The sequence below is a fragment of the Oncorhynchus nerka genome, linkage group LG11 (genome assembly GCF_034236695.1).
Source record: "Oncorhynchus nerka isolate Pitt River linkage group LG11, Oner_Uvic_2.0, whole genome shotgun sequence".
Taxonomy (NCBI): Eukaryota; Metazoa; Chordata; class Actinopteri; order Salmoniformes; family Salmonidae; genus Oncorhynchus; species Oncorhynchus nerka.
In genome coordinates this window covers 47,631,382-47,658,845 of record NC_088406.1, presented here as the reverse complement: position 1 = coordinate 47,658,845, position 27,464 = coordinate 47,631,382, and the positions used below count along the sequence as shown (strand labels likewise).

Below are 27,464 nucleotides of genomic sequence, written 5' to 3'. Positions count from 1 at the left end.
AACGTGCCATTGGATCACAGGAGTGATGGTTGCTGATAGGCCTCTGTACGCCTATGTAGATATTCCATAAAAATAAAAATAAATCTGCCGTTTCCAGCTACAGTAGTCATTTACAACATTAACAATGTCTACACTGTATTTCTTATCAATTTGTGTTATATAAATGTACAAAAATTATGATTTTCTTTCAAAAACAAGGACATTTCTAAGTGACCTCAAACTTTTGAACGGTAGTATATATATTTTTTATGTATAAATATATACATATTCACAGCTGTAACAATGATAAATGTCCATTGGGGGGTGGGGGCAGGGTAAATGTTTGTGGGGAGGGGACAGGAAGTCCGGGGGGCAGGAGGGGGACACGGAGAGCAGGTTGCTGCCTAGTGGCTATTCAGCAGCCTGATAGCCTGGGGGTAGAAGCTATTGGCCAATGTGACAGTTTTTGCCATGATACTCGTATACTGCTCACGTCTGAGTGACTGAAGCGGGGAGAACAGGCCATGGCTCAGGTTGCTGAGGTCCTTGATGATCTTCTTGGCCTTCTTGCTACACCTGGTGTTGTACGTGTCCTGGAGGGCAGGCAGTGAGCACCCAATGTTCGGCTGAGCGTACCACCCTCTGTAGAGCCTTGCGGTCAGAGGCAGTGGAGTTGCCGTACCAGGCCGTGATGCAGCCCGACAGTATGCTCTCGATGGTGCTCCTGTAGAACACTGTGAGGGCCCTTGGGGACTGGTCAAATTTCTTCAGCCTCCTGAGGTGGAAGAGTCACTGCCGTGCCTTCTTCACAACAGTGTTCGTGTGCTTTGACCATTTCAGCTCATCAGATATGTGTACGCCGAGGAACTTGACATTTTTTGACTCTCTCTATGGTGGCCCCGTTGATGCGGGTGGAGACGTGCCCAACCTGGTTCCTCCTGAAGTCCACAATCCTCTCCTTTCTTTTCTGACATTGAGGGAGACGTTGTTTACCTGGCACTGCACCATCAGAGTGCCTACCTCCTCTCTGTAGGCCGTCTCGTCGTTATTGGTAATCAGGCTTACTACTGTCTGGTCGTCAGCGATCTTAATAATGTAGTTGGAACTGTGTGAGGCCACGCAGTCTGGGGTATACAGGGAGTACAAGAGGAGACTGAGTACACACCCTTATGGGAACCCGTGTTGAGGATCAGTGTGGAGGAGGTAGTGTTGCCTACCTTCACCACCTGGGGGCGGCCCATCAGGAAGTCCAGGACCCAGTTGCATAGGGAGGAGTTCAGTCCCAGGATCGTGAGTGTAACGATGTGAGCTGTGAGTCTGGAAGCGAGTTCAGGGAGTGAGTGTTTTTAATAAATAAACGCAAAATAAAACAAAACAAGAAACACAAACAACGCACAGACTTAATGCTGGAATATAAACAATAACACCTGGGGAAGGAACCAAAGGGAGTGTCATGTATAGAGAAGGAAATCAGGGAGGTGATGTGTGCACCATAACGAGCTGCCTGGTGACCTAGAGGCCGAAGAGGGAGCCGACGTGACAGTGAGCTTTGTGATGAGCTTATTGAAGACCAAGCTGTAGTCGATGAACAGCATCCTCACATATCAAAGTGTAGGCTATCATTTTCCTCACATAAAGTGTAGGCTATCATTGTCCTCCACTGGACTAAAGATGGATTTACTTCATATTTTGCAGACACACTTTGTGTCTATTGTAATGGGCTTAGTCGTTTATTTAATTTACCATTATTAAACCATTACTATTTATAAACATAGAGCCATTAAATGCACTATCCAGTGAAATAATATGGGGCTAAAAAACTATGTCTAGAATTATTATCAGATTAAAAGTGGGCTAAAGAGTGATATAACAAGGTGCAGACAGGCTATTTCGTGTTGATTTTACTTTTCATACGTTTATGTTTGTCTATATAGGCCTACTCGTTTTATGTGTGTAGGGGATGTTTCTAATGATGGCTTTGTTTGGCATTTTGAAGATGATCGTAACTAGTTACCACAGCCACAAAGTCTGAACCCCGGATATTTCTATATAGAAAAAAATATATATAATTTAACCACACCGTGTGTAACCTTATATCTAACATTAACCTTAAATTAAGATCAAAAATACGTTTTTTTTCATGAATTATTAAGATATAGCACATTTTCTGACTGTGGTATATAGGCGAATTCGTGTGCCTAGGAAGGACACACACAATGGTAGCCAACGTTGTGGTACATGGGCGCTCGCGCCCGTGACGCAGGCACAGAGAAAGACCTTCGCAGCAGTACAGCAGTATCTTCAGCACCATTGCAGTTCTCATCTAGCTGAACAGCGAGGAAAAGCTTGAGACAATCGACAAGGCTTGTTTTGAGGTAAGATGAATACCATTCATGCATATAAGATTCAAATTATTGGATATATTTAGTTTGATTAGATTTATTTGCGTCTGTGTTTTTCACAGCCGGTGTGTTTGTCTTGATACGGAGCCTAGAAAGATGGAGATGCTCTGAAACACTGTTCCATGAACTCTCACGGGCAGATGTTTTTTTTTTGCGCCCATTTTATAATATAAGCGCAAACATAAGACGTCAGCGCATTGTTATTAGATCAAATTAATAGTTGCACATGCCATGTGTATATTCCTCCTCCAGCATCTTTCTCATTGTTTGCCAACGGGGCGTTTTTTTTCCTCGTTGGCTGAGTACACGCCCTCTGCTACGCACAAGTCACGAATTGACACATTTTCTCATATAGGCTTGTCAAGAGCTCTGTTATCATACACGTTGTTGGGCGATGTGATATGCACATTTGCATTATTGCTCATTGCGACACTAATATGTTGTTTTTATTTATCGTCAATAACTCAAAAATACAGCTCTGGCCTATTGTTTTTGTCATTAGTGTGACCCAGCCAAATGATCAAATGCTATTCATTCCATTACAGTGGGGATTGAGTACAATATGAAAATCTGTCAAGTTTGTCGCACCATTTTATTTTTCTCCTATTTTGCTATTTGAATGTATTTGCCTCCAAAAAATGTATACATCTGGTTGACTCATATGAGCACTATTGCATAAGACATAGTTATATACAGTACTCATTTAATTAAACAAATAATGTGCTCATGCTAATTATACATCACGTCTATACCAGGGAAAATGCTGTCTGTGACTGAGACTTCATTCATGAAACACACTACTGTTAGATCAGGGGTAGGAACTAGGAGGAGCCGGTCAACTCGGAGGAGACGATGATGGCTGCCTTTACTGGACTCTGTTAGCAGTATAGTCATAATAGGTGACAGGTACTGCACTGCACAGGTACAGTTATCTGCTAGTCATTGGACGCTATATCATGGATACCCTTTATTTCAACATAATCCTTTTGGGATGTCAGGCAATGTGTTTTATCACCCATTCTGCAGTGGCTATTGATTCAGCAGCAAATGGTGGGAAGCGGTAAAGAAAGTCTATAATTAAAGGAAGAAATAAAAAGACATGTAGGAGCTTGTAGGTAAGGTGACAAACTGCACGGGGACAGTTGCTCCCAAATCACCCAGGCCGTGATCTATCTTGGCTGTGTCACACCCTGACCTTAGTGTTCTTTGTTTCCGTGTCTGTGTTTGTCGCCACACGGTACTGTTTCGGTTTGTTCACGTTTATTGTTTTTGTATTCATAGTGTTTATGTTTTTTAAATAAACAACCATGGACACTTGCCACGCCGCATCTTGGTCCGATCCTTGCTACACCTCCTCTTCTAACGAAGAGGAGGAAAACCTTTACAGAATCACCCACCAACCAAGGACCAAGCGGCGTGGTAACAGGCAGCAGCAGGAGAGGCAGCAGCAGCAGCAATGTCAGGATTCCTGGACATGGGATGACGTTTTGGATGGCAAGGGTTGCTACACATGGGAGGAGATCCTGGCTGGTAGGGATTGCCTACCATGGGAACCAGATGGAGGCAGCGATGAGAGCAGAGGCAGCCGGAGAGAGGAGCCAACGATACGAGGGAACGCAACTGGCAAGGAAGCCAGAGAGGCAGCCCCAAAAATGTATTGGGGTTGGCACACAGAGAGTGTGGCTAAGCCAGGTAGGAGACCTGTGCCAACTTCCTGTGCTTACCGGAGAGCGAGCGGGATCGGGCAGGCACTGTGTTATGCTGTGGAGCGCACGGTGTCTCCAGTGTGGGTGCATAGCCCGGTGCGGTACATTCCAGCTCCTCGTATCGGCCGGGCTAGAGTCGGCATCGAGCCAGGTAAGGTTGGCCAGGCTCGGTGCTTCACGAGCTCCAGTGCACCTGCACGGTCCGGTCTATCCAGTGTCACCTACACGCACCAGCCCTCCGGTGGCAGCCCCCCGCACCAGGCTTCCTGTACATGTCCAGAGCCCAGTACTCCCTGTTCCTCCTCCCCGCACTCGCCCTGAGGTGCGTGTCCTCTGCCCAGTACCACCAGTGCCGGCACCAACCACCCACCAGGCCTACAGTGAGCCTCGTCTGTCCATAGCTGCTAGAGTCTCCCGCCTGTCCAGAGCTGCTAGAGTCTCCCGCCTGTCCAGAGCTGCTAGAGTCTCCCGCCTGTCCAGAGCTGCTAGAGTCTCCCGCCAGTCCAGAGCTGCTAGAGTCTCCCGCCTGTCCAGAGCTGCTAGAGTCTCCCGCCTGTCCAGAGCTGCTAGAGTCTCCCGCCTGTCCAGAGCTGCTAGAGTCTCCCGCCAGTCCAGAGCTGCTAGAGTCTCCCGCCTGTCCAGAGCTGCTAGAGTCTCCCGCCTGTCCAGAGCTGCTAGAGTCTCCCGCCTGTCCAGACCTGCTAGAGTCTCCCGCCTGTCCAGAGCTGCTAGATGCTGCCAGAGCCGTCAACCAGCCTGAGCTATCTCTCGGTCCTGAGCTACCTCTCGGTCCTGAGCTACCCCTCAGTCCTGAGCTGCCCCTCAGTCCTGAGCTGCCCCTCAGTCCTGAGCTGCCCCTCAGTCCGGAGCTGCCCCTCAGTCCAGAGGAGTTTGTTTAGTCCAGTGGGGCCCTTTAGTAGGGTTGCCAGTCCTAGGTTGGCGGCGAGGGTCGCCGTTCCTAGGAGGCCACAAAAACGGACTAAGACTATGGTGGAGTGGGGTCCACGTCCCGCGCCAGAGCCGCCACCGTGGACAGACGCCCACCCAGACCCTCCCCTATGGGTTTAGGTGTGCGGCCGGGAGTCCGCACCTTGGGGGGGTACTGTCACACCCTGACCTTAGTGTTCTTTGTTTCCGTGTCTGTGTTTGTTGCCACACGGTACTGTTTCGGTTTGTTCACGTTTATTGTTTTTGTATTCATAGTGTTCAGTTTATGTTTTTTAAATAAACAACCATGGACACTAACCCGCCGCATCTTGGTCCGATCCTTGCTACACCTCCTCTTCAGACGAAGAGGAGGAAAACCTTTGCAGGCTGTGTATCCATCTTATGTATCCATATCCAAACACGACTAGGAATCCCCCTCAATATGATGCAACTGAAGGCAACAGGCAACTCGTAGAGTGAGTATCAGGAGGGTGGTATCTGCCTGAGTGCGGGTTGTTCATTTGGCTTTGCGTACATGTCTGTATAACAGAAGAATCGGTCTCTGTTAATGTAGTTTCTCTAAGCTTAATGAATACAGCACAGACCAATATTTGGCCTCTGTTTTGCCTCACTGTTTGACCCCATAGTGTTTGGGACAATGAGTTGGTAGACTGATACAGTAGCACAGTTGCGCAACAGGATAAGGCTTTTACTGATTGTGTGATTAGCCCTCTCTCTCTCTCTCTTTCTCCCCTCTCTCTGGACTTTTTCAAAATCCAAAAGGCTTAGCAGAGGCATGGATGGACAATTTAGTCTGTGTATTAGATTACTTGGCAGATGAATCATTTTACATGGGGTGTGCTCACTGTGCAGTCAGACTTTGGAGGAAGAAACCCTTGGACTTGACTAAAAATACCCAGTGAATAATTTCCACTATCATAGACTTTGTTCCCATTTCAATGTTGGGATAAAAAGTGGTTATTGGTTCTGTTCTAAAGGGGTGTTTATTAACACATACACAACTTATTTTCTGACCCTAGATGAGAGTGTGAACATTTATTTTAGGATGGAAATCTAGTCAGGTCTATGAATGTTATAGGCCAAAGGGTCCATTGTGTTGTATACAAAATTGCATTAGCGTTGGTATACTGATACTATAGGGCTTTTAGATAGATGTTTTACAGTTTGTTCAGCAGCACTTTAGAAATTAGTGCTGCAATGTCCAACACATACTGTACAGTACACGCATCCCTGATTTCTCATAGGATGGATGTGCGAGATATGCTGCTGCATATACTATTTGGAAAATATAGCTCAGCCCATTAGCTATTTCCAGTTCAATGATGGACATTAAGAGTTAGCATTAGCATGCACTGAAATGGTACAATAAATTAGCCTGCCTGTTAGTCTGCCTGCTCCCTGAATCTCCTCATCTCTTGTCAGTAAGTGCAGTTATCAGTGAGTCACTAGTGACCGTCTCTCACAGGCCCTAGAGCCAAACATAGAGCCTGTCTGCTCTGGGAGGGGCATCTGCAAGGCATAGACTTGCCAGAGTAGAGAGACTGTCATGGGAACAAGACTCTTATAAGCAACTACTTCATGTGACTCTTGGCTGAGTCACAGACGTATGATAACTGTTCAGAGAAACCTGCGATAGAGCTGTTTGTTTTGTAGCGCCACTCAAGAAATGTTTGTCATCTTTTCCAGGCCTGGCAACATCTAGCAGAATGACTAAAGAGCAGACTGCCGAGGTGGAGGAGGAGGCCCAGCCTGCCTCTGAGTACCAGAGCCCAGTTCATGAGCCCCGGAAGAGGCCCATGGTCCACCCATCTGCACAGGCCCCCCTCCCTAAAGACTATGGTGGGTCCTAGGTGTCAGGCTCCAGGGCCCATATTCACAGGAAGTGTCTCATAGTAGGAGTGCTTTTTATTTCATTTATTTTTATTTATTATTTTATTATTTTATTTGAATTTTACCCCCTTTTTCTCCCGAAATTCGTGGTATCCAATTGTTAGTAGCTACTATCTTGTCTACGATTATATGGACAGGGGTGACCTGATCCTAGATCAGCACCTTGGGATGTTTTGTGAATACAGGCCCCAGGCCCTTTGTTAATGCACCCTACCCAACACTGCTTTATATGTAACAGTGGATTTTGGGCTCTGGGACGTGTGCTACTGTAGCCTCGATCCACAAAGAGCCTTTCACCAAGCACAGACCACTGCCTGGTCAAAACAACCTCTGCAGATTCATAGAAACATAATTAAAATATTTAATGAAATATATATTATCATAAATAAGTGAACAAGGACTTTTATAGCATGTTATTAATTATTTTAGTAGATGGATCTTGGCTTTGGGGCTGTTATATGCAAACAGTATGATACTGCCGGACTTATTCCACTCTATGCCAATGAATGTAAGTGTTTTCTGCAGACTAGTGTGATGTAAAGCTTTTCATTTCAGTTTGCCCACAAGCTTCAACGCATCTATTATGATGGTGTGTTATAAAAACAAAGTAAGAATGATTGTGTTATTTCAGTGCAACGTTTCCACTTTGATAGGGTTTCAATCTACCTCGTGCTGCTTATAGAAACAGTGCTTTCAGACAGGACAGAACGACGTGATGTCCAACAGAGAGAACTCCATAAGTAATTAAATAGAGCGCACTAAGAGGCCTACTGAAAAATACAACTCAAAATACAAATGACATTTTTACAAGATAAAAATATGTATGATATTTAATGTCACACATTCAGAATGAGTCAATATGCTGTCTGGACAAGAACGAAGAATAGCAAGAGAGGCACATTTCATACTGATTTCACGAGGAGGGTAATAATCTTGTTGGCATTTTCCTTACCATTCCAGTCTTCACATTCTTTGACCCAAATGATCCTGCGTGTCTGGAGATCCTGCTGGATCCGCGCACCACCATCCCAGAGCTTTTCGCCATCATCCGTCAGTGGGTCCCACAGGTCCAGCACAAGATCGACCTCATCGGAAACGAGGTGAGTTACTGCCAGTAAGGACTTTAAGCAGACTACAGGCCTGACTACAGCTCACACAACACTGGCAGAAACATACAGATATATGTAGAAATCTGTAGGCCTAGAATAGGGATGGGCAACTTTGATTGGGTGGGGGGCAACAAGAAATCTGAAATCTTCATGTGGGGCGCAGTGGCTCACGGGTCTGCGTTCCCACGTTCATACCCACACATGCCGGCCCTAGCCTTTTGGGGGCCTTAAGCAAAAATATGTAGTTGGGGCCTACCTCCTGAGCGAAACATGTTGCTTCTTGACAGCAGAAAGGAACCTTTTCAGTACATTTCTTGCAATTCTATACATTTTACCATGGGGCGTAGAGAAAATATTGCAGTTACAAAGCAAGTTTGCTGCAATTCTACACATTTTGCCATGGGGCGGATAGAAAAATGCGCAGTTTTACAGCAAATGTCCTGCAATTCTACACATTGTGCCATAAGGTAGAGAGAAATGTTTGCAGTTTTTAGTATGATATCTGAGTGAGAGTGACTAAGAGAATCAGTGGGGGCCCCACAGTCCGTAATTCGGCTATGATTACTACAAGTTTACATAGCTGTTTAGACAAATTTACCAATCTAAAAAATGTTAGCTGACATGGGATAATTGAGTGACTGTCCGACTGATATCTCAGGAGAAAGACTTCTGATGCACGAACCAAATTTGCACCTTGTGTATTGTAATATTCTAACTCTCAACAACAAGATGAGATCCTGACTGGGTTCCTAAAAGTTCTGAGTTTTTTTGTGGAAATTGATCCGCGAGCCTACAAAAGTGGCAGGACACAAGTTGCCCATCCCTGGCCTAAACGTATCAGTATTGGTATCAAATATTCTGAATGTTCCAAACTTGAATTAGGCGTCCCACAAGGCTCAGTGCTTGGAACCAAATACTTTTCTTCTTTATTTCTACTGTGTATATAACAGTCAGATACAGTATATTACTGCATAGTGCACCAAAGATACAGGACTCCAACCAAAATACAATACACACAGGAAACAAAATATAGTGATACAGTGATTAGTTGAAGAGAACATGGAACGGGAGGCTTTGGGTTCAGTTGGAGGCATGACTTACAACCCCATGACTTACAACAAAGTTGAGGCTCTACTAGTGTGCTTTAAAAAAAACACCTAACTATAAGGTCATATAAGGTGTAGTTTATGTTTCAGTTGATTCCCTTTATTTTGCTGTTGCTTAGATGAAAGTGCACATCTTTAGCTCAGGACCAACCATTACTGCAGTGTGAGTAGTGGTAATGTGACCGTGGGAGCGGGAACTCTCATAACCCTGAAGAGGAAGAGTGATGAGGGTGGGTTGTGAATCAACATAAAGTATGCATACTTCAAGTTTCAGATTAATTTCTTAATCCCGCTCTACTGTCTTGGAGAGAGAGAAGATATGCCCCATAAAAACACATGTACACACACACGTATCCACACATACAAATACACACTCTTAGTTAACTCGGTTTCCTCTTATTGATGCAGTTTTAGTGTTAGGACTGATTGTAAAGTCAGCCTCAGTTCCTGGGTGTCCCCCAGGACGCCGTGATGGCTGTGATTGATGGCTGAGATAATAGGTCCTTTCCATTACCCATACGGGCTCTGCACTAAGACAGACTCTAAATCAGACCAGGCTGTCAGATATGGGCAAAGAACCACGTCGCTGCACTGTCAGTAAACAACCTCAGCCCTCTGGCAAATTTTACAGTATTTTTTTAACAGAGATGCATTGACTTATCTACAAAAGGCTGTGTGGGTGTAGGCTTTTGCTCCAATCAAAGTTTTAATGCACCTGATTCAACCTAACAAAGTCCTAAATTAAGTTGAATCAGATGTGTAAGGCTAGCTTCGTGTTAGCACTGCAGCTACGGAGATTAATCTTATAGAATCCATGTTGAATCATGAAAGTGTGCATGGTGGTGTCATCGTTAAGCCTCAGGAGAGGACCTGTCTGATAATATCATGTTCATTCAGTTGGACAACATGTCTCTGTATGAAAAGGCATAATGTCAGGGCTTGAGGAGAGTGTGCTCATTTCGTCTCTCTTGATTGACACTGGTGGATAATGAACTGTCCCGAGATAGTTGCTAGTCTTGTTCAGGAATCCGGATGGGTCCTTTTTCACTTGTCACTCGGCACCCGTCACTGCTGTCTGCTGGCGCCAGAGGAAAGAGCTAATTAACTGGAGTTTCACTGCTTCTTCAATCTAAACCATTGGGAATATGGCTTTGCATTACACTCAGGAAGACTTTGATGGAGGTTAATTCGACATTGTAAAGGCTGCTATGAATAGTTTGCTATTAACTCCTATTTGTACTATTTTCAGTGTACCGAGTACAAGCTTAGATATTCAGCTGAAACAGCGTAGTAAATGAATGTCACCTCCGGTAACGACTGCCATCGTTTCAATATTTGTGTCCCTCAAATGTTTTACCTATCCAAAATGGATGCCAGTTCCTCATGTTGATGTATGCTACTCAGCAATGATAGCCTCTGATGAAATTGCAATGCAGTGAAAATAAACGTAGTGCTTAATTCATGACTCAGCAGGATCTCATGAATCCCCATCATTAGACTTCACAGACATGTGTCGTCTGTGCGAATTGGGTGTGAATGGCTCATCCTGCTAATGTGGCTACGATAAGCAGAGGAAGCATCTCTCAGAGAGATGAGAGGCTATAGCCCTATAGTCTGTATGTGTGGTGTTTTCAGTGTTTCATAGTGTTTAAAAAGGCATATGACACTACTGCTCTCTCTGCCTTTCCCCTAGCATCTCTCTCCCTCTCTCAGTTCACTGAACAGTTCTTGTCTCCTTTTACAGATCTTGAAGCGTGGTTGCCATGTCAATGACCGTGATGGACTGACAGACATGACCTTGCTCCACTACAGTTGCAAAGCCGGAGCCCATGGTGTTGGTGAGACTCTCAAACCTTGAACTGATTGTTCATTTCAAGTGTCTGATTTCTCAATAAAGCTTTCATAAAATAAAGTGTTTTTAGCTTAAGATTCAATGTAGTTTCCTACCAGTTTTGTCCATCTTGTGACCCCATCCAGGTGACCCTGCCGCTGCCCTCAGGCTGTCCAATCAGCTCATTTCCCTGGGGGCAGACGTCAGTCTCCGCAGCCGCTGGACCAACATGAACGCCGTGCACTATGCTGCATACTTCGACGTGCCAGAGCTGATTCGCATTCTCCTCAAGGCCTCCAAACCTAGAGGTGAGTAGCATCAACACAACCCATGTAGTCTACCTAGCCAACTAACAACATAGTCAGTCTTGTCAGTTCTGGCATGCTCCTGTATGTCTGTGTTCCTCCTAACCCTCCCTAGACTTCCAATCAGAACTAACACTCCATCAAGCCTATACCAGCCTTGACCCAAGGCCATTTCATTAACTCCTACATTGATTCTCATTGCTCCTCCACACTGACCATTGATTGGGGCCATTTCGTCTCATTGTTATTATCCTGTCTACGGACCATGTGGCTCAAACACCACACGAGACTCCTAAGAGAAGAAGTTGGTAACGCTTTCAGAATAAAACGAAGATAATAGCTGTCTTTGGAAATCAAATTCAGATTGATTTGATCTGAACCTGGTTGTACTGTCTCTGTAGTACTGAATTCCACCTGCAGTGACTTCCACCATGGCACAGCCCTGCACATTGCTGCCTCCAACCTGTGTCTGGGATCAGTCCAGTGTCTGCTAGAGCATGGAGCCAACCCCACTGTCAGGGTAAGAGCACTATTGACTGTCTAGACCTCTGTTTAGTAGGTTTCTTTCTCATGGTAACTAACTACAGACATACAGTTGAATTCGGAAGTTTACATACACCTTAGTCAAATACAGTTAAACTCAGTTTTTCACACAATTCCTGACATTTAATCCTAGTAAAAATTCCCTGTCTTAGGTCAGTTAGGATAACCACTATTTTAAGAATGTGAAATGTCAGAATAATAGTAGAGAGAATGATTTATTTCAGCTTTTATTTCTTTAATCACATTCCCAGAAGTTTATATACACTCAATTAGTATTTGGTAGCATTGCCTTTAAATTGTTTAAACTTGGGTCAAACGTTTAGGTTGCCTTCCACAAGCTTTCCACAATAAGTTGGGTGAATTTTGGCCCATTCCTCCTGACAAAGCAGGTGTAACTGAGTTAGGTTTGTAGGCCTCCTTGTGTAACGGATGTGAAATGGCTAGCTTAGTTAGCGGTGCGCTCTAAATAGCGTTTCAATCGGTGACGTCACTTGCTCTGAGACCTTGAAGTAGTAGTTCCCCTTGCTCTGCAAGGGCCTCGGCTTTTGTGGAGCGATGGGTAACGATGCTTCGTGGGTGACTGTTGTTGATGTGTGGTTCGCGCCCGGGTATGGGCGAGGGGACGGTCTAAAGTTATGCTGTTACACTTGCTCGCACACGCTTTTTCAGTTCTGCCCACAAATTTTCTATAGGATTGAGGTCAGGGCTTTGCGATGGGCACACAAATACCCTGACTTTGTGGTCCTTAAGCCATTTTGCTACAACTTTGGAAGTATGCTTGGGGTCATTGTACATTTAGAAGACCCATTTGTGACCAAGCTTTAACTTCCTGACTGATGTCTTGAGATGTTGCTTCAATATACAGTATCCACAATTTTCCTACCTCATGATGCTATCTATTTTGTGAAATGCACCAGTCCCTCCTGCAGCAAAGAACCCCCACTTCATGATGCTGCCACCCTCGTGCTTCACGGTTGGGATGGTGTTCTTCGGCTTGCAAGCGTCCCCCTTTTTCCTCCAAACATAACGATGGTCATTATGGCCAAACAGTTCTATTTTTGTTTCAGCAGACCAGAGGGCATTTCTCCAAAAGTACAAGCTTTGTCCCCATGTGCAGTTGCAAACCGTAGTCTGGCTTTTTATGGCGGTTTTGGAGCAGCGGCTTCTTCCTTGCTGAGTGGCCTTTCAGGTTATGTCGATATAGGACTCGTTTTACAGTGGATGTAGATACTTCTGTACCCATTTCCTGCAGCATCTTCACAAGGTCCTTTGCTGTTGTTCTGGGATTGATTTGCACTTTTTGCACCAAAGTACGTTCATCTCTAGGAGACAGAACGCATCTGCTTCCTGAGCGGTATGACGGCTGTGTGGTCCCATGGTGTTTATACTTGCGTACTATTGCTTGTTCAGATGAACGTAGTACCTTCAGGAGTTTGGAAATTGCTCCCAAGGATGAACCAGACTTGTGGAGGTCTACAAATGTTTTTCTGGGGTCTTGGCTGATTGCATGACATCATGGGAAAATCAAAGAGGCACTGAGTTTGAAGGTAGACCTTTAAATACATACACATGTACACCTCCAATTGACTCAAATTATGTCAATTAGTCAATCAGAAGCAACTTAAGCCATCACATAATTTTCTGGAATTTTCCAAGTTGTTTAAAGGCACAGTCAACTTAGTGTTGTTACGTACGCCTCTAGGAAGAGGGAACGCAACACCCTGCTACAACTCAACTCCCCGTGGAGCAAAAGAGTTATGAGACTTTAGGTGCGAGTAAGGATGACGAAGGCAGAGAATTTACTGTTTACTGGGAATTTATTCCGTCAAACTGTAATTCAGGAAAAGGGGCTGAACGGAACCAGCAAGTAAATGTCAAAGCCCCCTCTACCTTACCTGCCTACCCACCTAACTTAGCACCACCTGGTGCGCTAACCAAAACACAGGGGATGGTTCACCCAGGGTTAGGGTTAGGGTTACCCACATACCTTAAAAGCAGTGGCTACAATGTACAAAAACCTGTCTCTCAGCAAAACCCAACACAGGACATACTAATCAGCTCTCTCTCAGCAACAACCAACACAGGACACACTAATCGTCTTTCTCAGCAACAACTAACATAGTACATACCAAATCTCTTTCTGAGAAACAATCAACATATGCTTTAACCCTCAGCTATTTCTAAGAATCAACCTACACAGGCTATCACCCTCAGCTCTCTCCTAACAAAGGAACACTGGCTCATATACAGCTGTAAAGGGGATACAGCTGTATCCTCTGATGAGAAGGCGGGGTCAGCTCCAATTAGCAATGGGGCCGACCAATCAGCTGCTTGGGGGAATTTCAGGAAGCAGAAAGAACACAGAAACTGGGGTACGTAAACAGTATATGTAAACTTTTCACCCACTGGAATTGTGATACAGTGAATTATAAGTGAAATAATCTGTCTGTAAACAATTGTTGGAAAAATTACTTGTGTCATGCACAAAGTAGATGTCCTAACCGACTTGCCAAAACTATAGTTTGTTAACAAGAAATTTGTGGAGTGGTGGAAAAAACGAGTTTTAATGACTAACCTTTGATAGAGGAATGTCGGAGTGGCATTGATAGAGGAATGTCAGAGTGGCATTGATAGAGGAATGTCAGAGTGGCATTTATTGACGAATGCCAGAGTGGCATTGACTAAAATACAGTAGAATAGAATACAGTATATACATATGAGATGAGTAAAGCAGTATGTACCATTATTAACCTCTTGCCTCTACTTGGGACGCTTGCGTCCCAACTAGAGCTCTGGAAATGCAAATGCGCTACGCTAAATGCTAATAGTATTAGTTAAAACTCAAAAGTTCATTAAAATACACATGCAGGGTATCAAATTAAAGCTACACTCGTTGTGAATCCAGGCAACAAGTCAGATTTTTAAAATGCTTTTCGGCGACAGCATGAGAAGCTATTATCTGATAGCATGCACCAATACACTACAACAGAAAAGCACAGCAGGGGACGTAAACAAAATAATTAGCATTTCGGCGTTACACAAACCGCACAATAAAATAGAAAACAGTCATTACCTTTCACCATCTTCTTTGTTGGCACTCCTAGATGTCCCATAAACACTATTGGGTCTTTATTTCGATTAAATCGGGCCATATAAAGCCAAGATATCGTTATATGTAGACTGTGTGATAAACTAAAAAAACAGCGATTTCACAACGTAACGTCATTTTTAAAAATTCAAAAAGTAGACGATAAACTGTCACAAAACACTTCGAAATACGTTTGTAATGCTACTTTAGGTATTAGTAAACGTTAATAAGCGATAAAAATCATCCATAGGCGATGTAGAAATCATTAGCTGTCGTCTTGGAAAAAATTTCAGGAGAGAGCTCTTCCGGAATGATCTGGGCGGAGACCGGAGGTAAGTGGTGCCCCTCTTTCGGTTCAACCAAGAATCAAAGATGATTCAATTCACAAGACTCTAGACAACATGGGGATGCTGTGGGAGTTGAATGCTCGGTCTTATCTAATTCGGCTCACTGTTAACAATTGCTGGAAGTGGCGCAAGGATATTTATTTCCATTTTCTGTGATCAGGTTTTCCTGCGCTTTCCGATGTAACGCACGTTATGTAATAGCCACAGTCGTGATTTAACCAGTTTTAAAAACGTCCGAGGGTTTCCTATCCACACATTCTAACCATATGAACGTACTATATTCCTGGCATGAGTAGCAGGGCGCTGAAATGTTGCGCGATTTTTAACTAAATGTTCAAAAAAGTAGAGGGTCGACTGAAGAGGTTAAAGTGTCCAGTGATTCCAAGTCTATGTATATAGGGCAGCAGCCTCTAAGGTGCAGGGTTGCATACCCGGGTGGAAGCCGGCTAGCGATGGCTGTTTAACACTCTGATGGCCTTGAGATAGAAGCTGTTTTTCAGTCTCTCGGTCCCAGCTTTGATGAATATGTACGGACCTCGCCTTCTGGATGATAGCAGGGTGAACAGCCCGTGGCTCGTGTGGTTGATGTCCTTGATTAACCTTTTGGCCTTCCTGTGACATCGGGTGCTGTAGGTGTCTTGGTAGTTTGCCCCCGGTGATGCATTGTGCAGACCGCACCACGCTCTGGAGAGCCCTGCGGTTAAAGGGGTGGAGTTGCCATACCAGGTGGTGATACAGCCCAACAGGATGCTCTCAATTGTGCATCTGTAAACGTTTTAGGGGCCAAGACAAATTTATTCAGCCTCCTGAGGATGAAGTGGCGCTGTTGTGCCTTCCTCACCACACTGTCTGTGTGGGCGGACCATTTCAGATCGTCAGTGATGTGTATATCGAGGAACTTGAAGCTTTCCACCTACTCCACTGCTGTCCCGTCGATGTGGATAGGGGCTTGCTCCCTCTGCTGTTTCCTGAAGTCCCGATCAGCTCCTTTGTTTTGTTGACGTTGAGGGAGAGGTGAGGTTATTTTCCTGGAACCACTCTCCCAGGGCCCTCACCTCCTCCCTGTAGTCTGTCTCGTCATTGTTGGTAATCAGGCCTACTACTGTTGTGTTGTCTGCAAACTTGATGATTGAGTTGGAGGCGTTTATGGCCACACAGTCATGACTGAACAGGGAGTACAGGAGGGGCCTAGGCACGCACCCCTGTGGGGCCCCTGTGTTGAGGATCAGCGAAGTGGAGGTGTTGTTTCCTACATTCACCACTTGGGGGCGGCTCGTAAGGAAGTCCAGGACCCAGTTGCACAGGGCGGGGTTCAGACCCAGGGCCTCTAGCTTAATGATGAGCTTGGAGGGTACTATGGTGTTGAATGCTGAGCTGTAGTCAATGAACTACGGAGGGAATAAGTACACTGTTTGTATTCAGCCATATTCCCAGTCACCTTGCCATGGTTAAATGTGGTTCTCGCTTTCTATCCACAGTTTCTGGTTTGGGTAGGTTTTAATAGTCACAGTGGGTACAACATCTAATATACACTTCCTGATGAACTCAGTGACCGTATCCGTGTATTTGCCCAATGTTATTCTCAGAGACTACCCGGAACATATCCCAGTCCGCGTGATCAAAACAATCTGGAAGCATGGATTCTGATTGGTCAGACCAGCATTGAATAGACCTTAGCATGGGTACTGCCCTTTGAGTTTCTGCCGATAGGAAGGGAGGAGCAAAAGGATGAGAGAGGTCGATAGAGAATAGTAAGAATCGTGCAAGCTACACTCTTCGAAAAAAGGCTTCCAAAAGGGTCCTTTGACTGTCCCCATAGGAGAACCCTTTTTGGTTCCAGGTAGAATCCTTTTGGGTTCCATGTTGAACCCTTTTTGGTTCCATGTTGAACCCTCTGTAGAAACACAATGGGTTCTACCTGCAACCAAAAAGGGTTGTTCAAAGGGTTCTCCTATGGGGACAGCCGAATAACCCTTTACGGTTCGAGATGGCACCTTATTTTCTAAGAGTGTAACAGGCGGGCAGCAAACTGAGAAATAACGCTGCAGTACAACAGTGGTGTGCAGAGCAGCATCTCCGAATGCACAACTCGTCCATCCTTGTCATGGATGGGCTATTGCAGCAGACGAGCACACCATTTTCCACTCCATCAGCTAAAAACAAGAAGCAGCTCCAGTGGGCACGTGATCACCAACACTGGACAGTTTAGGAGTGGAAAAACATCACCTAGAAAATGATAGCGAATTCAGTTTACTTGAGTGGCCTGAGCAGTCCCCAGACCTCAACCCAATAGAGCATCTTAGGGATGAGATGGAATGCGCTATTTGTAGCATGAATCTACCGCCGTCCAATCTGCAGAAACTGTGTGATGCCATAGCGTCAGCATGTACCCGACATCCCTATGGAACGTTTCCGACATCTAGAATGCTCAGAATAATTCAGGTTGTTCTGGGGTTAAAGGGGGGCCCAACCCAGTACTAGATGGGTGTACCTAATAAAATGGGTGCACATGTTGAGGTTTCATGTCCTCTTTGATATGATTTCATGGTAACTTAAATGGGGGCTGAACTTTTATTTATATTTATTTTATTTTATTTATTTCACCTTTATTTAACCAGGTAGGCTAGTTGAGAACAAGTTCTCATTTACAACTGCGACCTGGCCAAGATAAAGCACAGCAGTGTGAACAGACAACAACACATGGAGTAAACAATAAACAAGTCAATAACACAGTAGAAAAAATAAACAAAGAGTCAATATACATTGTGTGCAAAAGGCATGAGGAGGTAGGCGAATAATTACAATTTTGCAGATTAACACTGGAGTGATAAATGATCAGATGGTCATGTGCAGGTAGAGATACTGGTGTGCAAAAGAGCAGAAAAGTAAATAAATAAAAACAGTATGGGGATGAGGTAGGTAAATTGTGTGGGCTTTTTACCGATGGACTATGTACAGCTGCAGCGATCAGTTAGCTGCTCAGATAGCAGATGTTTAAAGTTGGTGAGGGAGATAAGTCTCCAACTTCAGCGATTTTTGCAATTCGTTCCAGTCACAGGCAGCAGAGAACTGGAAGGAAAGGTGGCCAAATGAGGTTTTGGCTTTAGGGATGAATAGTGAGATACACCTGCTGGAGCGCCTGCTACGGGTGGGTGTTGCCATCGTGACCAGTGAACTGAGATAAGGCGGAGCTTTACCTAGCATGGACTTGTAGATGACCTGGAGCCAGTGGGTCTGGCGACGAATATGTAGCGAGGGCCAGCCGACTAGAGCATACAGGTCGCAGTGGTGGATGGTATAAGGTGCTTTAGTAACAAAACGGATGGCACTGTGATAAACTGCATCCAGTTTGCTGAGTAGAATATTGGAAGCTATTTTGTAGATGACATCGCCGAAGTCGAGGATCGGTAGGATAGTCAGTTTTACTAGGGTAAGTTTGGCGGCGTGAGTGAAGAAGGCTTTGTTGTGGAATAGAAAGCCGACTCTAGATTTGATTTTAGATTGGAGATGTTTGATATGAGTCTGGAAGGAGAGTTTACAGTCTAGCCAGACACCTAGGTACTTATAGATGTCCACATATTCTAGGTCGGAACCATCCAGGGTGGTGATGCTAGTCGGGCGTGCGGGTGCAGGCAGCGAACGGTTGAAAAGCATGCATTTGGTTTTACTAGCATTTAAGAGCAGTTGGAGGCCACGGAAGGAGTGTTGTATGGCATTGAAGCTCGTTTGGAGGTTAGATAGCACAGTGTCCAAGGAAGGGCCAGAAGTATACAGAATGGTGTCGTCTGCGTCGAGGTGGATCAGGGAATCGCCCGCAGCAAGAGCAACATCATTGATATATACAGAGAAAAGATTCGGACCGAGAATTTAACCCTGTGGCACTCCCATAGAGACTGCCAGAGGACCGGACAACATGCCCTCCGATTTGACACACTGAACTCTGTCTGCAAAGTAATTGGTGAACCAGGCAAGGCAGTCATTAGAAAAACCGAAGCTACTGAGTCTGCCGATAAGAATATGGTGATTGACAGAGTCGAAAGCCTTGGCCAGGTCGATGAAGATGGCTGCACAGTACTGTCTTTTATCGATGGCGGTTATGATATCGTTTAGTACCTTGAGCGTGGCTGAGGTGCACCCGTGACCAGCTCGGAAACCAGATTGCACAACGGAGAAGGTACGGTGGGATTCGAGATGGTCAGTGATCTGTTTGTTGACTTGGCTTTTGAAGACTTTAGATAGACAGGGCAGGATGGATATAGGTCTGTAACAGTTTGGGTCCAGGGTGTCTCCCCCTTTGAAGAGGGGGATGACTGCGGCAGCTTTCCAATCCTTGGGGATCTCAGACGATATGAAAGAGAGGTTGAACAGGCTGGTAATAGGGGTTGCAACAATGGCGGCGGATAGTTTCAGAAATAGAGGGTCCAGATTGTCAAGCCCGGCTGATTTGTACGGGTCCAGGTTTTGCAGCTCTTTCAGAACATCTGCTATCTAGATTTGGGTAAAGGAGAAGCTGGGGAGGCTTGGGCGAGTAGCTGCGGGGGGGCTGTTGGCCGAGGTTGAGAAATGCTTGTTGAAGTTTTCGATTATCATGGCTTTGTTTTTCAGCTTGGATATTAAGACATGACTGAAGCCAAACCAGAGTTGTCTTGGGGGGGGGTTAATATGTGTCTCTTTTGTGTGTTTTCTCACGTGGCAAGCAGTGTATGGTTTGTACATTCACTCTCCCGAAACTGTACACAGTTACAGCCACTCACCCTTCTAGATAACATGAAACAGTCTAACCAGGTCTTATGTCTTGAAGTCACCTAGGAAAGCTATTGCTAGCCAACTTCTTTCACCACTTAGTTTCAGCTGGCTGGTGTGCGACCGTGGCAAAATTAGTTTGACATTAGATACCACTGGGGCTAGTTAGGGACCATCAATAAATTACACAATGTAAATGGCACAATATTTTCATGTTGCACATATTTTAGTTGTCTCATTAAATGATTTCAATATTTGTATATGGATTTCTACAATTTATAGTTGGTTAAGACATAGCGATTTGGAGCTATTGGCATTTTCAAATATTGTTCTGTGCGCATTGTGTAATTTACTGATGGTCCCTAACTAGCCCCATAGAGCTATCGAATGTCAAACCAAATTGACCATGGACATTATGATCAGGTCTCGTGCAGCCGCGCAACCAAATTGATGATTACTTGGGGGCTGCCAGCTGTAGGCATGTGAGCAGGATTGAAGTAAACCCAATCCAAGGAAAACTGTTACAGTTGCCTTCATTCCGTGACATACAATATTTTCCTATCATCTCTTAACTCTCAGTTTTGGACGAGACAAATTATCCCATTTACATTTTGTAGTAAATTTTGACACTAGAATAAATGTTTATGGCTCATATTGAAGCCACATAGGCCATTTTCAAAATGGGAAGTTGCTTTTTAGGTGCAGTCGCTCTTTGAAAACACTGTTCAGATAAAAACAGATTATGTCTGTTATATGTAGGGATGACTTCTACACAAAACAGTAAAAATATGCCAATTTATTCCTCATGTCTCTTCATCTCTCTCCATCTCTCTCTCTCCCTCCATGCTCCTATGTCTGTCTCTGTCTGTCTGTCTGTCTGTCTGTCTGTCTGTCTGTCTGTCTGTCTGTCTGTCTGTCTGTCTGTCTGTCTGTCTGTCTGTCTGTCTGTCTGTCTGTCTGTCTGTCTCTCTCTCTCTGACAGAATGATAAAGGGCAGGGGCCAGCCGAGGTGGTCCCTGACCCCATGGACATGACTCTGGACAAAGCGGAGGCGGCCATGGTGGCCAAGGAGCTGAAGCAGCTGCTGCTGGACTCTGTGCCACTCAGCTGCAACCTGCCCCGCGCCACCCTGCTCAACCTCGACAACATCCCTGGCAACCTCATGCTCACCTCCATCGGCCTGAAACTGGGCGACCGTGTGGTGCTGGACGACATGAAGGTCTGTGTGTTTTGTCGGGATTGGGAAGCAAAGGGTGAGAGATGGGAGCCTCAAAGATTTGAAACCGTCAATTAAAATCAACTGCAGACTTTTGTGAGCACGTTTATGTGCATGAGACCATTTAAATGGCTTTCAATTATCTTTATCTTTTTTTTTTTAAGTGGCCAGTGTGAGGCATTCATCCTATGTGGTGGAGCCCTGCTGCTTGTTGTACTGTGTGAGAAGAGAAAATGTGAATTCTAGCAAACATTTATTCCAACTTGTGTTAACACGTATAGCTCCCCAAAAAATCGAGCAGTGATGAAATTGACATCTCAGCTCTGCATCACCTGAAGCAGGTGGGTAGCCCTTCAACCTGTGTGTCTACTTGCGTAACTGAACACATTTAATTGTGTTTTCAGGTGTATTTCCATGACTGACTGCATTACTGACTGCACTAAATGACGTAGTCTCACTTGATGCATTCATTTGACATTAACTATGCATCACTCACTGCAGTTCAACTATGTGTTTTTTTTTCTGTCTATAATGTGCAGCTGTATTGCACCTCTCACTGTGTTCAAACATACACTACGTGACCAAACGTATGTGGACACCTGCGCGTCGAACATCTCGTTTCAAAATCATGGGCATTAATAATGGGAGGGTCTCCCCTTTGCTGCTATAACAACCTGAAGAGGTGCCCACACACTTTTGCATATATAGTGTATGTCCTACTGACCACAATATAACCACTTAAAACATGGTATTGTGTTGAGATCTGTAGACTACTCTACTAACCATAGCCTAGTATGTCAGTAGTCAAGTATGACAGAAAAACAGCAGATCAGTATGCTGCCCTGGTCTAGAGAAGTCTGAGTGCTGTGGAGAAGTGTTGTTAACTATTTAATCTTGCCTGGTATCACCTTCAAGAATACAAATCATATGTTTTTTTTCTCCAATGGGCCCCTGTGGAGAGCAACAAGGTTATTTCAATTTGCTAGTAAAAATCCAACATGAACAACAGAGGTAAATGTCAGAGCTGATGTTGAATCCTGGCCCTCACACAGTCTCTCCTCCACAGACGGGCACCCTGCGCTTCTGTGGGACCACGGAGTTCGCCAGTGGCCAGTGGGTGGGGGTGGAGCTGGACGAGCCAGAGGGCAAGAACGACGGAAGTGTGGGAGGGGTGCGTTACTTCATCTGCCCCCCCAAACTGGGTAACCACCTGTTATTGCTTCTACACCTGCATGGCTTGCTGTTTGGGGTTTTAGGCTGGGTTTCTGTACAGCACTTTGATATATCAGCTGATGTAAGAAGGGCTCTATAAATACATTTGATTTGATTTTGATTTCTTATTTCTCATGACCATTTTGGGATTTTTTTTATTGAATCTATTGTTGAAGTGTGTCAAGATTCCCTTTGAGAAAAGAGCAAAGAGAAGACTTGATTTCATGACTTTTGTGTACAGCTAGTTTCCAGAAAAACAGCTGTGGTAAACCTGATTTGAGCTTACAGCTTTTTTCAGTGTTTTCTCTAATCACTTCTATTGTCCTGAAGGTATCTTTGCTCCAGTGTCAAAAATCGCTAAAGCTGTTGAGCTGGCCCCCTCCTCTGTCACCTCCACACCCAAGACGCCCCGCATGGACTTCTCCCGCGTCACAGGAAAGAACAAGAAAGAAAAGAAGGAAATAATGGAGAGAGAGAAAGGTTTGCTTTGACAATGTTAACATATGTTTCCCATGCCAATATAAAGCCCTTGAATTGAATTGAGAGGTACAAGAGTCTTCCCATCAAGGGCCATTGCATTCATTCTGATAGGAGCACAGCACATAAATAACACATGACTCATAGACGTTATAACACACTATTATATATTATGTTAACAAACATTTGATTGATTTTCTCCGTCAGCTCTGAGGAAGAAGTCTATGTCCGTAGCCAGTCTGGACCCGGATGGGGTGAAGGTGGAACTTGGAGATCAGGTGCTGGTTGCTGGTGTGAAGCAGGGAATCATACGCTATTACGGAAAGACAGACTTTGCCCCAGGTGGGTCTGTTGTGAAATCAAGTCACTGCAACAATGTTTTTACGAAATGTTTGACAAATTATTATAGATGTTTAATCAAGTTTAATGATTGATGGTGTGTGTGTGTCCAGGTTACTGGTTTGGTGTGGAGCTGGAGAATCCCACAGGAAAGCATGATGGGTCTGTTTTTGGTGTCCGCTACTTCAACTGCATGCCCAAGTACGGCGTCTTTGCACCCCCATCTCGCGTGCAGAGGTAACATAACACCTACTTTAACGCCTGGTTCAAAAAAGGACCCGGAAATAAAATAACGTAACAACTTTATTGATAAGAAAGCATTTTACAGTTACCTTGTGTAACCATGCTTATCGGTCATTCTCAGATGGAGAGCTAGACAATATACAACATGCTCTGTTGTGATTTGTAAAGGTTCATTCTGAACAGACTGACCGTCCGGAACAATACTAGCTAATGCTGTTAATAATCTCTCAGAATCTGCGGACCAAAGGATGGTCATAGCGGCGACGGCACGATGGTGAAGAAAGTCCACCAGGTGTCTAGTAAGTATCTAAGGTCAAATCCGTCCGGCCATGTTAGCCAGCGTGCCACGCCACCCCATGTCATGATGTACATTCTACTCCCACGTCTGCATTCTATCCAAAGATGTTCTTTGTTTATTCTAGTGAACCAGCCAAGGCGTAAATTCAACACGGTGAGGTCACCCAAGGACATCACCTCTGAGAATTCAATATCAAGGTACAGCCTCTACTTTTCCTGCCTCTGTTGTCTCTGAGTCAACAAATAGCAGATTAGAAATAAGCTCCTGTTTATGAATGTGTCCACTGATTCGAATCCCTCTCCTCTTCCTCCTGCTCATCCTCTTTCTCAGATTACTGTTCTGCTGCTGGTTCCCCTGGATGCTGCGTGCTGAGATGCAGTCCTAACCACACTCTCCTTCCTCCTCCTCTTCCTCCTCAAAAGATCTACTGCTCTCCTCCTCTTAATGTCCATCTTTCATTTATGCTTTCCTCTGGCTGTTGCTGTCAGAATTACAGTAGTGAACCACCGCCCCAGCCCCCCCCCCCCCCCATGATCTCAGTCAGTCCTATAGCAAAACCTAGTGCCTTGTATGTTAACTAACATCCCGCATTCCGTTTGTAACACTAATAATGAGACTAAATCATTGTAACCCGAAATCTGGGATACAAACCCTACAAAAGCAATTATCTAATAGATATAATCACTTAGTTTTTGTAAGTTACTCTATTTCAGAAGTTGCCAAAACGTCAGAAGTTGCCAACACCCATTGTCCAGTCAGCCAACTTCTTATGCCATGGAGCTTCTACTTGGGAACCTTTCAAATGACTAAGTACATGATGCTGTACGTTGTTGTTTTTCTGCTGCTTCATCCTAATTCCCTGTATTCCCGGCAGGGTAGCCTAGTGGTTAGAGCGTTGGACTAGTAACCGGAAGGTTGCAAGTTCAAACCCCCGAGCTGACAAGGTACAAATCTGTCGTTCTGCCCCTGAACAGGCAGTTAACCCGCTGTTCCTAGGCCGTCATTGAAAATAAGAATTTGTTCTTAACTGACTTGCCTGGTTAAATAAAGGTAAAATTTAAAAAAAAATTTAAAAAATTCAGAGACCAAGGGCCTCAAAGTAATACATGGTCTGTCAGTGTGAACCGACTGTAGATGGCCATGTTGCGCTAAAGGGATTTATCCAAAATGTGGATGTGTGAGTCAAATTGTGTTCCAAATAAATGTGCACATCACAGAGTGATGCCTTTTATTGTGAAAAGATGTGATATGAACATATGGTCATGTTCTTCTGATGCTGTATGTTCAAAAGTAAACAGGGTTTAATATTATTCAGGATTCCGACATCTGCTATTTCTCCACTTGCACTCTGAGCATTTTCCCAAATATGCAATTGGAATGATGTATATAATATTGATTTGCTTGTTAATGGGCTTGTGTAAATTATAGTATGATCACAGGTGATACAAAAACAAGGTTCATGGTCTCTGGTAGCCTACTAAATTTGTTGACAGAGCCCTGTTAAATACTAGTTACCTGTTTTAGGTAAGGTAATGCTACCACGTACATATATGTTCATCATAATGTCCCAACTTAATTGCAGAAGGAGAACTTTATCTGCGCAGATATCTTCTGTACCCTTGAAAGACAATTTTCTAGCAATGGTTTAAATCGTGGTAATATAGACAGCACCATTTGTCAATAACTGGGTCAAATAAGACTTTCATAACTTGGTCTAAGGTGTTTATTGCACTTTGAGCCAGTTGGTCTCAAATCCAAGTTAAGCTAACCAAAATGTCTGCTAACCCCAAAATGTAATGGCAGGTAATGTAAGGGAAAACCACCTAGATTAATATTGTTTAAGCTGTTGTCTTTATTGTGTAGCATGAAGTACCAATAACATAACTTTTGCTTAACTTTAACTTAAACGTACTGTTAGCAAAAAGCTTTATTTTCCCACAGTTACATTTTGTTTATAGAAATATGAAATCTACAAGGGTACCACAATATACTTGTTAAAGGTACATTTCTTGATAAACCAGTGCCCTCCTCCCCATCTCTAGGTTTGTTGTTGCAGCAATGGTGTTCATCTCAGGCTAAATCTGCACAGACGGAACACCTGCTAGCTCAGTGCTACCACAGTTTACACCCCCTGTTGTTGGCTATCCTCCAATGCTTCTCTCTCCTTCTCTCTCAACGTTAGACTTTGGTAGGTTTGTGAGGGTGAGCATTAGATAACAATCTGACCTTCTAAACTTGTGTGTGCTTAATGTCAAAACCTACGAGTGTGCATAAAAACAGAAATGTTTAACCTGTGTACTTAGCTATGTGGATATGGATAGTGTCTTTGTCCACTGAACACTATGTAAGCACATCACGAGGAGGAGAAAAAAACACCTGAACTTGCTCCTGCACTCTTTGAACACCGTTGTGAGCATCCTGTGTTAATAACAGCGCCGTGAAACGGCAAGAAATACTCATTATCAGGAAGGGTCTAAAAACTCGTGCACCATGTCATATTCCGAAATCGCCACTTATCCAATGTGGTACTGAACAATGTGGAACTGAAGGCAACAATGTGTGGTTGTTTTTGATATTGCTAGCGTACGGTTATGACTAGGTCTGTAAGAGAGCCGCAGAACAACGAGGATGCTATGAGGGAGTCGGCTTCAGCTTCATTTGATCTGAATAAGGGACATTAGTATATCCAGTTTGAGAGGAACTCATTCATTACACCTCAAAGTCATGTAATGGGATACTTAGGAACCTGTGGCAATTGGAACTTTTCTCCTGTTTTATTTAATTGAATTATGACTATGTCAACACAAAGTGTTGCAAACTTTGTCAGGACAGCTCACTTTGTTCAAATCTTCTGTTAGCCGAATATACTAAAATGATATTGTGTCAAGAAGGACTGAGTTTCTTTACTATTGTGAGCATTGTTTAGTAGATAAGAAAATCATCCTCGCCTCATGCTGAAGTGCTTGATAATGAGTAAGAATACATCACCATGTCTTGTCTTTACTACTTATGTTGGAAAAATTTCATTAGAAATAAGTATAGCAACATTGTTCATATTTACTAAATGGTCGAGTTGAGTAGTTGGTTGACTGGCATATTTAATGCTCAAGTAAAGTGACCAAAATGGTGTAGTTATTGCCTGACCTTTACGCTCTAGTAGCATAATAAGTCCCACAATATGCCAGTAGATGTCACTAATGTGTCACTTTTATCATCTCTACAACTAACAACATGACAAGAATCTAAAGTTGAGGAGTCCTCCACTCTTCAAATGTTTTGTTTATTCAACATTATGAACATTGATATAATCTTATTAAGTGGTGTACTGTCATTATTATTTTTTTAAACACATGATGTTATTCTAAAACGTGATCGCAACAATGGTTAATTTTCTTCATAGACATGTCATAGCAGTTTGTTAAAAATATATTTTGATAAATTCACTAAGTGTACTTTTATTTAGTTTTATAGTGTGTTGGTGTCTGTGTCCCAAAACAGGTAAAGGGGATGTTGGTAATGTTGGATTTATTATAGTGTTTATTTATTATAGTGTCAGGAATAATATTTATTGCATGCTCTTTATTTTCTGAAAGTTTCTTTTTCCAGCAGTGTATCGCAGCATAAAAATGCTTCTAATTACAACTCTGACTATGAATCTAATAAAAGTTTATGTTGTTTTCTA

The 27,464-nt window shown here is 43.9% G+C and overlaps 1 protein-coding gene across 2 annotated transcripts; it reads left to right on the top strand.

Annotated features, from left to right (window-relative positions):
• Positions 1-2,224: 2,224 nt before the first annotated feature.
• LOC115137026 (CAP-Gly domain-containing linker protein 3-like) lies at positions 2,225-27,464 on the top strand. 2 transcript variants are annotated; one of them, XM_065024615.1, is made up of 15 exons: positions 2,225-2,354; positions 6,722-6,874; positions 7,886-8,025; positions 10,885-10,978; positions 11,118-11,279; positions 11,678-11,796; positions 20,980-21,216; positions 21,495-21,554; positions 22,280-22,415; positions 22,756-22,905; positions 23,110-23,244; positions 23,355-23,478; positions 23,716-23,783; positions 23,907-23,979; positions 24,113-27,464. In XM_065024615.1, the coding sequence occupies exons 2-15, from the start codon at positions 6,742-6,744 to the stop codon at positions 24,165-24,167; spliced, it is 1,686 nt and encodes a 561-aa protein (XP_064880687.1). In that variant the 5' UTR covers positions 2,225-2,354; positions 6,722-6,741; the 3' UTR covers positions 24,168-27,464. The 2 variants fall into 2 exon arrangements, with proteins under 2 accessions (XP_064880687.1, XP_064880688.1); XM_065024616.1 differs by lacking the exon at positions 21,495-21,554.